This window comes from Haemorhous mexicanus, chromosome 5, assembly GCF_027477595.1.
Source record: "Haemorhous mexicanus isolate bHaeMex1 chromosome 5, bHaeMex1.pri, whole genome shotgun sequence".
NCBI classification, from domain to species: Eukaryota; Metazoa; Chordata; class Aves; order Passeriformes; family Fringillidae; genus Haemorhous; species Haemorhous mexicanus.
This window is the reverse complement of record NC_082345.1, coordinates 40,755,240-40,771,137: the sequence shown is the minus strand read 5'-3', so window position 1 is coordinate 40,771,137 and position 15,898 is coordinate 40,755,240. Positions and strand designations below refer to the sequence as shown.

The 15,898-nt window shown below is 39.1% G+C and overlaps 1 protein-coding gene across 1 annotated transcript in view; it reads right to left on the bottom strand.

Moving 5' to 3' along the window:
- The window catches only part of PTPRR (protein tyrosine phosphatase receptor type R), a 138,999-nt gene extending 129,571 nt beyond the window's left edge, over positions 1 to 9,428 (bottom strand). Inside the window, exon 1 of the mRNA XM_059846920.1 lies at positions 9,279 to 9,428. Coding sequence (XP_059702903.1) covers positions 9,279 to 9,342 — 64 coding nt within the window. The 5' untranslated portion in view covers positions 9,343 to 9,428. The remainder of the gene's footprint in view (positions 1 to 9,278) is intronic.
- Between the last annotated feature and the right edge of the window lie 6,470 nt (positions 9,429 to 15,898).

The following is a 15,898-nucleotide window of genomic DNA, read 5'->3' as shown; positions in this document are numbered from 1 at the left end:
TCACTTGATCTTCTTAGTTGTCTGCATAAACATACAAGATAAAACTCTTTCTGTCATAACCTAAAAAGGGAGAAAAAAAAATTCTAATCTACAGAAGACTGATGGAGAATGGGACAGTAGAATTTCGTATCAAATATACACATTGTTCCAGTATATGGGAAGCACAAAATTTCCTCATAAAAACAGATGGGTAAATCACAAGAATGCAAGATAGCACATGCTTCTGAGCCTTTCTCACACTACAAAGTTGCATTATACATGCAGAAAGGAAAGCCTATAATAAATAGTAAATCTGATGTGCTGGATGTTGTAGGCGCTTTTGACTGTTCCAGTTGGCCTCTGCTTGATAGAGGAAAACCTAAGATTTCTTTAGACTGTCTTGACTCTCTAAATGGTTTCAGACAATTGACATTTTATCTCAAAGCAACCTGTCAGAAAATTATTAGGCTCCTAATTCCCAAATAGCTTCAGTTTTGCTAGAACAGACAGATTAATCAGCCAGTAACACAGCAGCATGGTTTTTATCTTCTTAAAAAATAAAAATATCAGAGCTTTACAGATATTTTATCCTGCATCCTGTTTAAGGAAATGATGACTTGACTCCCTACTCCCCTTACTCCCAGTCAGACAAATTTTCCTTGCCAGCTCAGCCCTAGGTTTCCCATAGCAGAGTCTCAGACCTCTGGTTCCTTTAAATAATTTTACCATGATACAACAACACAAAAGCCACTCAAGCTGGGTGCCTCCCCCTTAATATCCTCTACAGCTAGAAACTAGAAATTTATTTGCCTGGAAAAGGAAAACTCCCAGTGGGACATAACATAAACCTGATAGGCCACGATAATGGTGAATAAAGTAATGATTTGTGTCTGGAAAAACAACTTGAGGTAATTTTTAAAATCTTGTTATTTATCTTAATCTGAACTAATTCGGTTAAATTATGCTCCTGAACAGTCACATTTTTCTATAATGAGATACATTCTGTATATTTGCTACTTGTAAGCAGTGCAAGCTACCCCAAACCCACTGACAAAAGTGCTGTGCTGTATCTGACTAGTAAATACAACACACAAATTAATATAGATACCTTGTGCATATATTTTAAACACACAATAGTACTTAATACTCACAGCTAATACACTAGCACTATAATAACACTGAAGTCTTTTTGTAATTTAAAAAAAAACGTATATTACACAGTTTGAGGTTTTTATGCTAAAAGCTGGAAATTGAAGGGGGAAAAAGCATAAAATGCAGACTCATTTCATAAGGGAACAACACGCTGAAACTTGACGGATTGCTTTCAAAGATAAATTTAATTTAAATGCAATTTGAGTTACAGTACTTAATGCTGTTGCCAAGTAATTTCTCATTTTCAGTAACAAAAATACTTACCAAATTTTGGTAATTAAATTTTGTACCCTGAGCTCCCCATGCTTTTTTCCTTTCTGTTTGGCTCACCACTCTGGAAGAAGCTCTTTGTCCCATACAAACTTCCCTCAAACCCATAAATCAGCCCCAGATTGGACAGGCTTGGCTTTATCATCTCTTGCACCATGGTTTATTACCTCTTGAGCAGCTATCCTAGCCACTGTGAGATGCAGGTCAATGTACTTATGCAGACCAGCGATCAGTCCTCTCCAATAACACCAAAGTTCTCACAGCTGGGAGATTCATTCCCTGCCTCTTTTTAGAACATCGAGATAGAAATGGACTTCCATTCAGAGGAGAGTTTGCAGCTCTCTCTTGTCTATACAAGGGCCAAGGAGGTGCTGGCCCACAGAAAGGAGAAAAAAAAATGCTTAAATGCCAAAATGCTTATTATCATGCTGGCTATTTATGAGCATGGCTCTAACTCTCAGGAGTTACAACAGGAATGATATCAAGGGAAATGCTAACTGTTGGTAATTCTAGACGTGGCACAAACACTGCTGCACGTTTATAAGACTTCTGTCTGTTCTGGACTGTGAAAGTTGTCTCTTCTGGTGCATGTAACAGGACCTTCCTTTGGCTTTGCCTTCAAAAGACACAAAATCTATTGCTTTACCCCGATTTCATCTACATCACCAAGGGAAAAGGAAAAAAAGCTAAGAAAAAAAATCAAACAAACCAACAAACATATTAAAAGGATTCAACATATCTGGTGGAAAATATAAAGGTTTTAAATTATGTTGAAAGCAAAAATGAAAACAAAAGCTGTCTGGAGGCAATATGCTTTGCATCTGTACTGTCTAGCTAACGATACTACTGTCAGTAAAATAGTACATTAATTTAATCTAAATCTCATCTGGATAAAGTTATGAACTTTCAGCCAAACATAAACTGCTGTTGAGCTTTATCATGGTGCACCAAAAATTATTGCCAATAAAATCCAGTTAAAACAGTGGCTAAAATACTACTTGAACATTAGCTGGGCAACAGAACATACTTTCATAAATGCTTTTGAGAGTTACACCAGGGAAACCTGAAAAGGAAAAAATACAAATCCACTTGCTGCTTTGGTAATACATGAAGTTTTGCATTGACAAAAGAATTCACTTAGGAAACTACTTTGCATAAATTATAGAGGGACTTGCAGGCTGTGACTGTTCCCATCATTCAGAGACTTATGCCAAAACACAAACCTTCACACCATTGCTTTGTCTTTAACCAAAACCTGTTAGTGCAATACAAATGAAGCTATTCTTTAGTTAAAGTAGGCTGCTAGACCTAATGATGAGGCATGCTGCTGTATAGCTTCTCACAGCCTCCTTCAGGAAGATTAATTCCTAAGTTATTTTCAAAATCTTGTTTATAAACAAAGATGAAGCACACCTTATACATGTAAGTGAAGCCAAGAGTTTATTGTTAGCATAGTGAAAATCTTAAACTAATTCAAGCGTTATTAGTCTAGATTTGACTTTTATTGAAAAACAAGGAATAGAGGAAAAAGTCACAATTACAGGAATAGTACAATTAAATTGTCCATCCTTTCCCTGGTATTACTCTAACTCCATGCTTCTCTGGGTCCTCAGGTCAATTGTTTCCCACTGGTGTTAGTGATGGGCTTTGTTATAAGGAGTTGTCAGCACCTGGAGTCCTTCACCAGGAGTGATATGATGTTAATGCTGATGGGTTTTTCTTCCTTCTCTCTTCTTCCTTCCTCTTAGGAAGCTACATATACCTGTGTTCTCTAATATGCATTTATACTTCCTCTTTCTTCAGTTGGTCTGCAGCTCCAGGTTATGTTTACTTACTGTAAGTGGTGCCACATATGTATGTTAGATACAACCTCTTTGTTCTCTTCATTAATGCCTAAAACCAGTTTCTCAAGCTCCAGGTCTGCATTTTTACCTTTTACTGAGCTTTTTCCAGCATGGAGTCTTCAGTGCAAGATTGTGCCCCATCTCTTATCATCCAATACCCACCCCCCTAATGAAACATCCTGTGCCTCCACTCTTCAAGTCTCTGCTGTTCTACCAAGCCTTTGTTACTCCTCCTGTGCATACTATAGTTATACCACACACACACAAAAAAAAAAAATTAAAATAGATATAAAGCCTTGCTTAAGTAGAAAACCTGCTGTCAGAGCTAACCCAAGCAAAACAGGCAGGTCAAAGGATAGTTTGGACAGAGCAGGCATCCCAAACGAGCATGCCTGAGATTGATCAAAAATCACCAGCAAAGGTATGAGCAAAAGTCAGATTTAATATTAAATATGTCAAATCCTAATCATGAGGCCTTGAAAAATCAGGACAAAACTTACAGCTTGCTACTAGCAATAGCTATATCCCATTACAGAACTACCAGGTCACATTCTTGCATAGGAAGGGTTCTGTGCTTTTCTAGCTAGGTCCAGTAACCAAAGGCCAGGCCTTTTCCAGCAGAGGAACAGTACCCATGATAAGTCAAAAATCAGAGCAAATAAAGTACACCAGAGCTAAGCAAGAACAGGATAGGACAATCGTAAACATTCAGAAAAATATTTTAGTTTGCCCCTTAAAAACTATGTTCAGAACTTTTGACAAAAATTTCAGACAAAATCAAGTAGTACAAAATGTATGTATATATGTGAGCAGGTATATAAATGATTCTTTATGCGTGTGTTTGTATCTGTGAAAGCAAGGAAGGGCACACACACATGCATGCGTGGTGAGGGTGCAGCAGCACCACCGAGGGAGGGTGGGAATACACACAAGAGAGGGAGGGAGGGAGGAAGGGAGATGATTGCAAGGATTTTTTTCCCTTTCTAATAAGCAATCTGCTGAAAATAGAAACAACTGGAAATTTATTTTTGCTAAATTTGTTCTTTTCTGTAGGAAAAAAAAATGTCCTGGCCAAAAATATCCACAGCTACAGTGAATTAGGATTAAGCATATGAGTGGTATCTTTTTCAGAAAGACACTTTGCATCTCATTTCATGGGCCTGTTGCCTGATACATCAATACTGAAACTAGATACCATAGACCATTGATTTCACTAGGTCTACTCATGTGAATTAAGAGATGAGCTAGTGGTCCCAAAGGCACTTAAGTATTCTGCCATACTTATGCCTTGGCACTAATGTAGCACATAGACTCCTGTCAGATTTTTTTTCAAGAAGGTCCAAGAAACTGATGCAATAATTTTCTAATTTTGTGATTACTGTCATTTTTCCAATGAAGGTTGCAGATAAATTCTGCTCTGCATAAGATGGATGTAAATATATAGTATTTCAAGGAAATAAATTATATTTCCATGGAAATCTATAGCTGTTGTGAAGAAAAGTCAACTCCAGTCCTAAATTTTTTGCTTTCTTTTATAGCAGTATTGTTCTAAAAAATCCCACTAAAGATTTCTGAGCTGATCTTATTAACTTCTCCAAGTATTTATTCTGAAGCCATGCTGAAAATCCTACAGCACAATGACTGTCCTTTATGGAGTAAGAGACCTACACTTACATATAATTCCCCACTGTAATAATTGTAAAACCCCTGTGGAGGGGGGGCCACCACCAAATAGAGGCGCAAAGTTACATCACTGGCCTCCTTCTAGAGAGACATAGTCCCCCAAGAGCCCAATTCATGGACTTTCAGCACCTCTCCTACTTTGCTCTCCAGAGAAGCTGAAACAGGCCTTCACTGTCTAAGATGTTTTAGTCTTCTTTATAATACAACAAATGGAATTAGTGATTCCAAGACCACAAACCTCGATAATTTCCTAATGGATGTACTGCACATAAATCTCTCATGGAAGACGATGTCTTTTAAAATTATGAATAGCAAGAATTTCCACATGTAAAAATATGATTAGCCTCTTTTCCAACTAAATACTTCCTCAAAAATATGAAGTCAGATACTGAATTATAAAACTGTTTTTCCCAAAACAGAGTATTTGAAGAGACAGATGACTACCCTCTGATTATCCATGAGTCCTACTAATAAAAGACAGAAAAGACTCTTCTAGTAAAAACACCCACTCATGGCCAGCAATGTGTTTTTAAAGAAGGCAATTATAAGAACCAGCTTCATTTAGATTATGTTAGTGTAATGAAGCAGCACCCTTATTCATTTTTTAAATCAATAGCTCCTTCACTTTCACTCTAAATGTATTTGGAACCTAGAATTATTCATTCATTAATATGAGATTACTGAAATGGATCTGATGGCAAATGCGTTTTGTGCAGATCTCACCTCGACCCTAAAATCCAGATTCTTTTACTTTTGTGACAGAGCTTGTGCATTTTATAGAAAATAGGCCTGCCCAACATCTAAGTAGAAACTGCAGTGCACTCGATCAATTTCCAACCATGACAATATCACACAGTGCATGTTTGACCAGGAAAGCTGAACTCAGCAGAACTTAGTAAGGACACCCTGTGAGCTGTGTGAAAACCAGTCTAGCATATTTATAACATGCATTTCTACCTAGCAAATTCTACCCAAAGGAGTGTTACTTTGTGGTCAAAGAAAAGTTTTGATATAAGCAATCCTCCTGTTACTACAGCATTGCCCAAAAAAGATAAAATGTGATTCCTCTGAGGGGCTGGAAGAATGGATCCATCAAGAGATCGAGACAAGGATCTACACACTTCCTCTCTGACAAGGCCAGCAGGAAAATATTGGTTCATATTGATTAAAGGCTGGCAATGAACATCTTCACTGATGGAGACAACAATAAAATAGAAGCTCTCAGCAAGATAGCGTAAGGCCTTTCTCAAGAAATCATGATGTAGATGACCTGATCAAATAATCAGTTGTTAATTTTTTGCTTTTGCAGGACCAGGATTTGTTTATCCTAAAAGAAAATTCTGCAAAAATGCTTCCTTCAAGAGAAGTTTTTAATGCAAGGCAGGTGATGCATTGAGACCATGATTGTTAACTGTGTAAGTTTTGGAGTATCAAACAGTCAGGTTGGTTTTCATACTCTATTTCACAGGATCACAAATCTCCAGTAACTGGATACATATATTTTAATGTTATTTTTAAAATTTGCTAAAAAAGAAAAATTAGGTGTAAGAGGTAATTAATTGAGCAATGCGCATGACTCAAATGGCTCTCTAATTACAAGTTAGTCTAATGCATCACTTTATGTTATTCCTACTGTCTGCCATTCTTTTACAAGGAGACAGTGCCTCTTAGTCACCTTGGGATACACTAGGTTTTTATTGCAAGAACATGTGTATTAGATCATACATACTAAAAGAGAGAATAACCTAAACTGTCACGCACTCTCTCATGCAATGCATAATATAAGTGGAAGGCTCACGCTGACCTGTAATCACTCGCTACAAATTTAGGTCTTCCTGCAACAGTAAGCTCTATATAGGTTGATTACTTCACCTGCTGCACTCAGCAGAAGGGCCTAATTCTGTTTTCAGAGATGCACACACAAGTGTCTTATTTTAGTAGCAATGTATGCATATACCAACAGCACAATCATATTTCATTTGCTGATAACATGACTGTCATGCTATATTGGAATTGCTACTTAAGTCAACTCAGTAAAATGGTACCTTACTGAGCACATGAAAATCTCTGATCACATTTTTGACAAGAACATTTCCTTTCTATTGTAGAAAATTTTACTACAACGGTAGTAGAATTGTAGTTCCAAAGGAAACTGGATTTGCTATATGAGCACTACTTAAACACATTAATTCTTTTTTGTTGTAGCATTAGCTGAAGTAAATGTAGACTTATGTTTTCTAGAAAATCTATTACCACGAACTGATATCAAGAGAGATTTTCCTAATACCTACTGATGGTGTCTACAGCATTCTCTAGAAACATGTCTCAGAGAAATTCAGAACAAAAAGCCAAGCAGTTTCCAACACATTACACAAAAAAATGACACGTGGAATATAATTTGTGACATAGCAAGCAGAATGCATCTTGTGATTTCACATGAACCAAAGCTTCAAAATCACCGTTAATAATTCAAAAGTCTAGGCTATACATAAAATATCCATAGTGGTAGCCTGTGTAAGACCAAATTTTCTACTTGTATCAGATGAAACAGAGATATCTTAGGATGTTAAGCTTCCTTTGTGATTTCCCTGTTGTGACATCTTCATTGACTTCCAACAAGAGCAAGTTGTATGCAGCCCTGCCTCAGAGGAAGTACAGCTTTTGTGCTCAGTGCAAACCATGCCCAACCGTGCAAAGGTTGAATTCAGCTCCCGTACATCCTTCTCCTTGTCTTCTCTGAAATAATTATTTTCCATGATTACTCAGGCAAAACAGTAGCACCATATAAACATCTATTTTCCTCTCTTTTTCTTATGATTAGAGACATTTGCATAATGAAGACAAGATCTCCTTGCAAGAATTCCCAGTAACTTAATGGAACAAGCAGAACTTAGTAAGGAAAGTGAACAGCTTACTGGCAGAATATATACCCAGTTTCTATTAGCAGGATAGAAAAATGAAGAACAACAAAACTAATGTAAATTCCACTGTTAATAGAGGATATACTGAGATTAGATGGCATGTTATGTCAAATAGAGGCTGTACTCAAATTTTGTACAGATGGTAAATTTAATACATGTTGTAAAAGAATAATTTAAAAGCAGCTTAAGGCTTTTTTTAAAACAGATCATGAAATGCTCCCATCTTTCAGTCAATAATCTCTTGCACATATGAATATAAGGCAAAACAGCATGAGCATCCTAACTATAGATTTACAGGAAAGAGGCTCCATAAATTTTATGAAGTGTAGCCTAATATTATCGGGTAATAAAATACCAATAACTGAGACAAAGTTATTTCTCCTGACAACTGTAAAAAAAAAAAAAAAAAGCACAGTTATTTTCATAATAGATCTTATTTGGGATGTTCATACAGTTCTTCTATATTAAGAGACATGAAGTTCAATTGTTACTTTTAATGATTCTGCAGTAAGGCAACGCAAATTTGTTGCATCTTAAAAATCTCTCCTAAAAACAACATTGCCAGGACCAAAAGAATCAGTACCTGTGCATTTAATTGTAGTTCCTAATTAAACTTAATGGATCTTGCACGCGTTTACTACTTCAGAAGTGGCTAAGCTTGTCATAAATGACAAAACAAAGAAACTCTTCAACTTTACTAATTGAGAACTTAATTCAATTATACAGTTACCCCAGATTTTATTTCCTTCCTTAGATAATATATGCTGAAGTCTGCATAGGATAAACGGAGGCTCTGAACGATGAGCAGTTTTTCACAGCTTAAAGGAAGCCTGAGATTCATGCCAGAAATATAAGCTCTGACTACTGGAACGAAACTGGCAGTGGAACTTCACGTACATACTAGGGCGCTCATCGCTCACTGCATTTCTGAATGAGGCACACGTTTTGCCAGCAAAGCAGAGAGAGGATTTATTAGCACCGCTAACAGCCGAAATGCCTGCTGCTGTCGCAGCTGAAATTTCCCTTTCTAAAACCACTGCTGCCACGAGCACATACAAGTAGCGACGCCTCCTCACCAGTATCTAAAAATAAATAAATAAATAAAATAAGAAGAAGGAATACAGGGAGTCCCGATTTTCCCTCGCTGCCGTAGCCCCCGGCCAGGTCCTCGCGATCCGGGGCCGACGCGCGGCCGCTCCGCGGGGTGCGCAGCGCGGAGCTCGCCCGCCCGGGGCTACCGCTGTCCGCGGTGCTGACGGGCGCTCCCGCCGCCTCCGGTGCTGGCGGGCTCCGGACCGGGCGCCCGCCGCCGGACCCGGGCAGCCGCCGCCTCCCGCCTCCCGCCACAACAGGTGCGCCGCCGGGCGCAAGCGGGTCCCTACCGCCGTCCCGCCCGCCCCGCCGTCCGGCCGCGGCCGCCCCCGCTCACCTGCGGCGCGGAGGTGGAGCAGGAGGCAGAGCGCCCGGAGGCAGGCGGCCGCCCGCCGCCGCATGTTGCGAGCCGAGAGCAGCCGAGCGCGGGGAGGCGCGGGGAGCCGAGGGGAGCCGAGGGCAGCCGGGCAGCGCCGCCACACCGCGTCCCGCTCCCCCCGCCCCCGGCAGTGAGCATGCCTGGGAGCGCGCTGCGCATGCGCAACGCCGTGCGGGCGCGCGGGCGGGCGGCCGCCCTCACCTGCCTCCTCTCCTGGCGCGGGGTGAGGCGAGGGGCCAGCACGGGCGGCGGCACGGGTGGGAGGTGGCGGCGTCTCACAGCGGGAGATCGGGGCGCGCAATAGCCGCGGGGGGCCGCTAGGTCCAATAGAAGAGGCAAAAAGAGAGATCTCGGTTCCAGTGACACGTTCGGGGAGGAGGCGAGAATGGGTGGCGGGGGGTGATTTCCTCCTCGGTTTTCAGCTGGAGCAGCATTCGGGGCTCCTGCTGCAGCGGAACGGTGGAGATCGCATCTCCCCAATCTTGCAGCGCCGAGGAGGCGATCTCAGGAGTTTGGGCATGTCTGGCAGGACTTGGACGATGTGTGGGTTTATGCTTGAGGTACAGGTAATCCTCCTCTTCAGCGTGTTGTGAAACACACTGAAGTTCGTTGTAAAATAAACATTCTGCAAAAACTGCATTGTGAAAAAATCACGGCTGATACATAAATAAAATAAAGAACCAGCGAACTCCAGGCAGTGGTTTCAGACCAGGCTGATGCAACACCTCCTCAAGAGACACTTAGGGAGTTTGATTACACGGGTATCGGAGAGCAATGCAAAGAGGCCAAACATGAAGCAGTCCTGTAACAAGGTAATTTTCTAAAGCTGAGTTTAATTGATCAAAAGGTTTTCTGGAGAGCAACCATGAGAGCTAGTGGCAGATGTGTCACCCAGCAAGTTATCCATCTACAGGAGTCTGTTACTGAGTATGGCAAGCAATGCACATGCATGGTCAGGTCTGCAACTGATGTGCCCAAAATGAAAAATAGCAAAGGAAATCGACAGAGCTTGCTTGGCTCTAACTGGCTTTGAATGAGCCTTTATGCAGAAATTTTCTTCATACAGAGAAGGGAAGGACTGCGCAGGCCCTGATATCTAGATGCAGTTGCAAGTGTGACTGTACATATGCAAACGAGCTTCCTTTGCCAGCCCCCACACGGCTGTTCACGCTCGTATAGGCAGTCAGGTCGTTGGCTTGACAGCAATGTAAGTGAGAAAAGCCTTGGGTTGGAAGACAGCACTCAGTCATGAGCTCTGCCGGAAACGGGGAATTAATATGATCAAGGGGATTTTTGAACAAGGAGTGGTCTTTTAGCCCTGTCGTTTCAGTCATATCTTTTGTAAGTATTGGGCCTCAGATGTCCTGCTAAGCCATGAGATTTCTGCTGCTTCCTCTGCTGTGATGATAATTTGCTGCGGGTATATACAAATTACAGCACATCCTGTTCCACTTTAATCCTTTTAGTCTTGACTAGTTGAAGTGAAAGCTAAAAGAAGTGAAAGAAAAGTCTTGTCTGTATGGTGCACTACACTTGTGCCCCTACAGCTTCAGTTCCTACATGTCCCAGCCTCAGAGGTACACTTTGAACAATACCAATTATAATTTAGCCAACTCCCAGGAAGAGATTAAAGAAAAATTTACTTTCAGTCCTCTGATGTTTTGTAATTTTTTGTCCACAAGTCCTCACCCTTGTGTGTTCTAGGTAAGGATTTAGGGTCAAAATATGTCAAGAGAATAACATCACCAAAGCTAATGGTATTGATTTGTCCCCGTGTGGTTACAGATGAGGCAGCTGTGGTTTCATGTGATTGAGTGCTGTAGCAATATCTATGCACCTCACTTGCAGAGCCCTAAGGCACAAAGACCAGATGATTCATCACTACCCTGTTAAGGAAATTATTTTCCACTGGGGAAATGTCTTAAGATACTGTTTTGAGCCCACATCCAAGAAAACATTTAAACTCCATAAACATAAAACATCCACCTCATGCATAAACTGAATTCAATGAGAAGCTAAGATTAGGCTAAATAATTTGCTGAATTTTGTATCAATGCATCCTTTTAAAAAGACAGTCTTGTCAATGCAAAATGGAAGCATTACTATGGAGTGGGAAGTTGTTACACAGAAAGTAAGCTAAAACATGTTGCATCAGTTTGAATTCACTAGCTTCACTGATTGTTAAATTAATTTCCACATGTAGAACACTATATTAACAGAGTGGAGATCATTAGTGAATGACTTTGTTAAAGTGTATTAAGTGTAGAGCTGAATTAAATGTTCAGCTGAATATTACCAATAATTCTAAATGAGGTAAATGGTGTGGGATATGGCCAATTCTTTCCAATATTTTTTCCATAGTACCAACTCTGATATGACCTGTTGAATGTACTGCTGAGAAGTCACACTTGGTGTTGGTCACAATTAAAAAAGACTGGTCTAAGTGTTAAGAGTTCTTGCTGTTTTCCTCCTGTCACATTGACTAGACCATCTTCCTTGTCTGGGAGTCATTTTGCACTAGGCTTTCATTGACAAATTGTTCTAAGAGGAAGCTAAAAGGAAAGCCAAATTCAAAACTGATCTTTAGTTTGAGAAGCAGCAATATGCAGATTATCAAGCAGGGAATATATCTGAAGAAGAGAGGATAATTTGTCTGATGTGAATAATAAGGATCCTTGTATCTCTTGTCCCTTGACAAGCTCCAGCAAAAACACAGAAGTATTTTTTAATAAATGAAAACAGGTTGTAGAAGGAGGAGGAGGGGTGAAGAGGAGGTTATATGTGTAGATCAAAGGATTCTTTTGAGATATTAATGCAAATCAGAAAAATAACTACTTTTTGGTGAGTGCAAGTATGAATATACAGCAATCTCGGCAGAGGAAAGCTCATGGCATGTATAATTAGGTCTCACATTAAATGATGTTGCCAGGATGGAAGAGGACTTCTTTTTACACAGTGCAGAAAGGTAACTGCTACAGGAAATGTGTCAGGGAATAGCATGTGTCCTGGGAGATTGCCAGTGGGCAAAGTCATAATTGCACCAATGCAAATGTATCATATTCCCTAATGAGTACTGTCAATATAGGATTACAGCCTTCTAAAGTGGTCTGAGACCCTCCAGTGTATTTTTAGCATAATCTCTAATATAGACATGCAAAACTGACACTGACTCAGCTGTGAGTACAAAAGCTTGGATTGCAAGGAGAAGGGGGAAGAGAGGATGCAAGGATATTTTAGTCCCTGAGCTACTAATTTGTGACTATGTGTGTAGAACTGAAACTTCAAGACCATTATTCAGAATTTTGCAAGACCCTATTACTTCTTAAAAATTTTTACTTAAGATATTGACTATAGCTCAGATGGAAACAAGTCAGTCCTGTTTGATGGGGCTGTTGGGAAAGAATCAAGTGGATTCAGGCATACCTGACTAAAATCTGACACAAGGCAGACAACTCTTAATCTGCAACATGAGCAGCTAAGTACTAAATGAGACCATTAGGGGCTGGTATAGTCCTAACCAGTACTGAGTATCTAACAAATACATGAGTACTTGCAAATGGATTTAGCCATGGCTCTCTGTTGAGGTCCATTCAAAGCAAGTATGTGGAACAGGCCAGGTACCATGTCATCATTTTCTCAGATTTCAAGTTTTTGTCCATTTTATGCTTTTTCTACCATAGGATAGTAAAGTTATCATCCTCCCATATTCTACAAGGGGCATCTGGATTTATAAAATCAGGTGCTTTTAATTACAACACAGCCATAAAAAGATAAAAAGAAGTTTCAGATTATCCTTAAAATTCCTTTAGTCAAGGCTAGGAATATATCTCTTGAAATATGCTTATTTGTATAGTCAGTTATTTAATGTCAAAGTAATTTGATATTATATGGGTTTCTCATGAAATACTGGCAAAATACCCAACTTTGTGCCTGTGTGTGCACTAATACACATTTAAATATGGAAGGCAAGTTACCCTTGGTTACTAATAACTATGCAGTACGTCTCTAAAGGATGCAGTAACTAAAGTAAATTGAACCATACTATTTATATGCTAAATGTAGACTTCTCAACACAGAAGTAACTAAATTTGTGTAAAGATAAATTAATCAAAACTTGGGCAACTCTGATCAAACCCATGGATGTCAGCTTTAGGTTAAAGTCAAGTTCAAATAAGATGAGGGAATCTGGGCATTTGACTGCTTTCAATATTATTCTCAGATGGTTTACTTTGATGTTCTATTTCAAGAAGAGTAGCTTTCCTTGAAATAGGAAATAAAAGAAATCAGTCAAAATCCTATTAATTGAATATGCAATTTTGCGCAAAGTTGTCTTTCTCATCCTAGCTTAAGACCAAACTGCTAGTCATCTCTTTCGGACTGATTTAACATTCAGTTAAATCAAAAAATTTTTACTGTTTTTTTCTTTGCCTGACTTGGTTGTCCATTGGCTTTTCACACAAATGTTTATAGGATATATTTGCAACAGGAGAAGAGGTTTCAGTGCATCAGAAACTGCAGCACCTTCAACTGGAAGACAAAAGCATGAACAGGAGACTGTCATCTGTCAGTATCTAATTGACATTCATGTAACATTAAGGGACAGGAGTCATAGCAGCAATGTCCTCAGCAAATAACAAGTAAACATCTTGTATAATTAATCTTCAGCCTAACACTGTTCAGAGATTCAGTGGGTAGAAGAATTTTTTCATTAATTATTTTTCTTTAGGGTATCATTTTATTAATTTTTATTAGGCACATGACATACCATAATTGTAAGATCAAAGTAATTGCTCCAGCTGGAAAGTTTAGATAGTTGGTAGGACTCTGTTATCTGTTCATGTCCAGTGAAGTTATACATGCCTTTGCTAAGGGAGAAGGTACACCATAACCCCAAGACATCTCAGGTTGGGCCTGATTAAATCTCTGGATAAATTCTATCCATCGCTGGATTTTTTTTTTTAAAGGTTCATAGTTGTTTTGAAGTATCAGATCTTCACCTTTCTACTCACACAGTTCCTTGTACACAGACAACCCCCTGAAGTTCATGGGTGCCCTAAAAACAGTCTTTTTCGGTGGCCAGTCAAAATCGTGGAACGAAATTCCACAGGGATTAAGAGCCATTTTAGAGCAAAAGCTAATTTACTTTCATTCCAAGTCTAAGGCATATTTTTTCAACCTTCCTTTATCCAGGATGAGTCCACAGAATAATGCACATAATATTTGTTCTGAAATCTCTTTCAAACAATTTCCCTCTGGGACAGAAGATGGGTAAATGAAAAATGTCAGGAAGATGCTAGCTAGGTTGCTTAATATGATTCTGGAAGAAAGACCAGTCTCACATCAGTGAATTGGTATAAGCTGAACAGTATGGGTTTAAGAACCTGCGGCATACTCCTTAATCTTTAATGAAGTCACATATTTTCTTATTAAAAATACTTTTTCTTGGGTAGTGGCTTGTTGGTTTGGGGTTTTGGGGTATTTGGGTGGATGGGGGAGGGGTTTGCCTGCTTTTTTTAGAAGTATAAACTGGAAAGCAGCAGGCTGTTATAAATTAATATCTCACTTCAATAATACATATAAAATATGTATAATATAATATTTAATGTTTACAGTTAAATGTGCTTTTAAAGAGAGCAATAAAGGAATCATCAAAGAGATAAAAACCTACTGTGCACATTTTAAAAAATTAATTATTTATAGCAAAACATTATTCAAAAACATGATTTCAATCTACAGTTTTGGAAGTATTTTTACGAATTATGAGGACTGTATGACAATTTCGTAGCAAGCCTAGATACCCAAGTGCCATAGTTTTGTTGGGAGTTGGAAGTGTTATGATTCAGAAATAAAACACAATTTCTTTTTTAAGTAAGAGACCACAAATAAAAATTTCAGAACATCTACAATTTCTAAGTGTCTCAGATTTCCTGGCATCCTGCTCTAGAGAGTGCTTTTCTTTTCTTCTCCAGCTTCTCCTAAGGCTTTTTTTTTTTTTTTTAATTTTATATTAAATTTTCCATGTTTCTTTTAAAGAGTTTGTCTATTTTTATTGTGACAAACTTGACTCTACCTAGTATTGCCAAGAAGTACCCATTGAAATTACACTGTCTCTAATATATTCAAGTTTTCAATGGAATGTAAGAACCATTCTGATGTCACCATGTATCTATTGTTGTTACTGTAAAATGTTGATCCAAATTTGATGAAGTTGTAAGAACTAAAATTTTGGCTGTGTCTTCTTGAGAGTTTCTGGAGGCAGTGACTGCTGTTTGTTTTGAGTTGGGAGCAAAATTCTCTCAAAATTTAATCTGCCCTGAATACTATTCCATTCTGGTTGCTGGCTGGAATGCTCATGGGCCATTCCATCAGATCAAAAGTGTATGATTTATTGCAAAAGTAGGAGGGCTTCCTTGGAACTTCTATTCTTAGCAGGAGGGAGTCATTATGTGTCAGGATGGAATACAGGGAACTTCCTCTTCTACCTATTCCTGTTTAAAAGGGGAGCTCAAAAGGAAATATTGAAACAGGTAGGAGTGAAAAGGAAAACACTAGTAACATGAGACAGAACAGGCATTAAT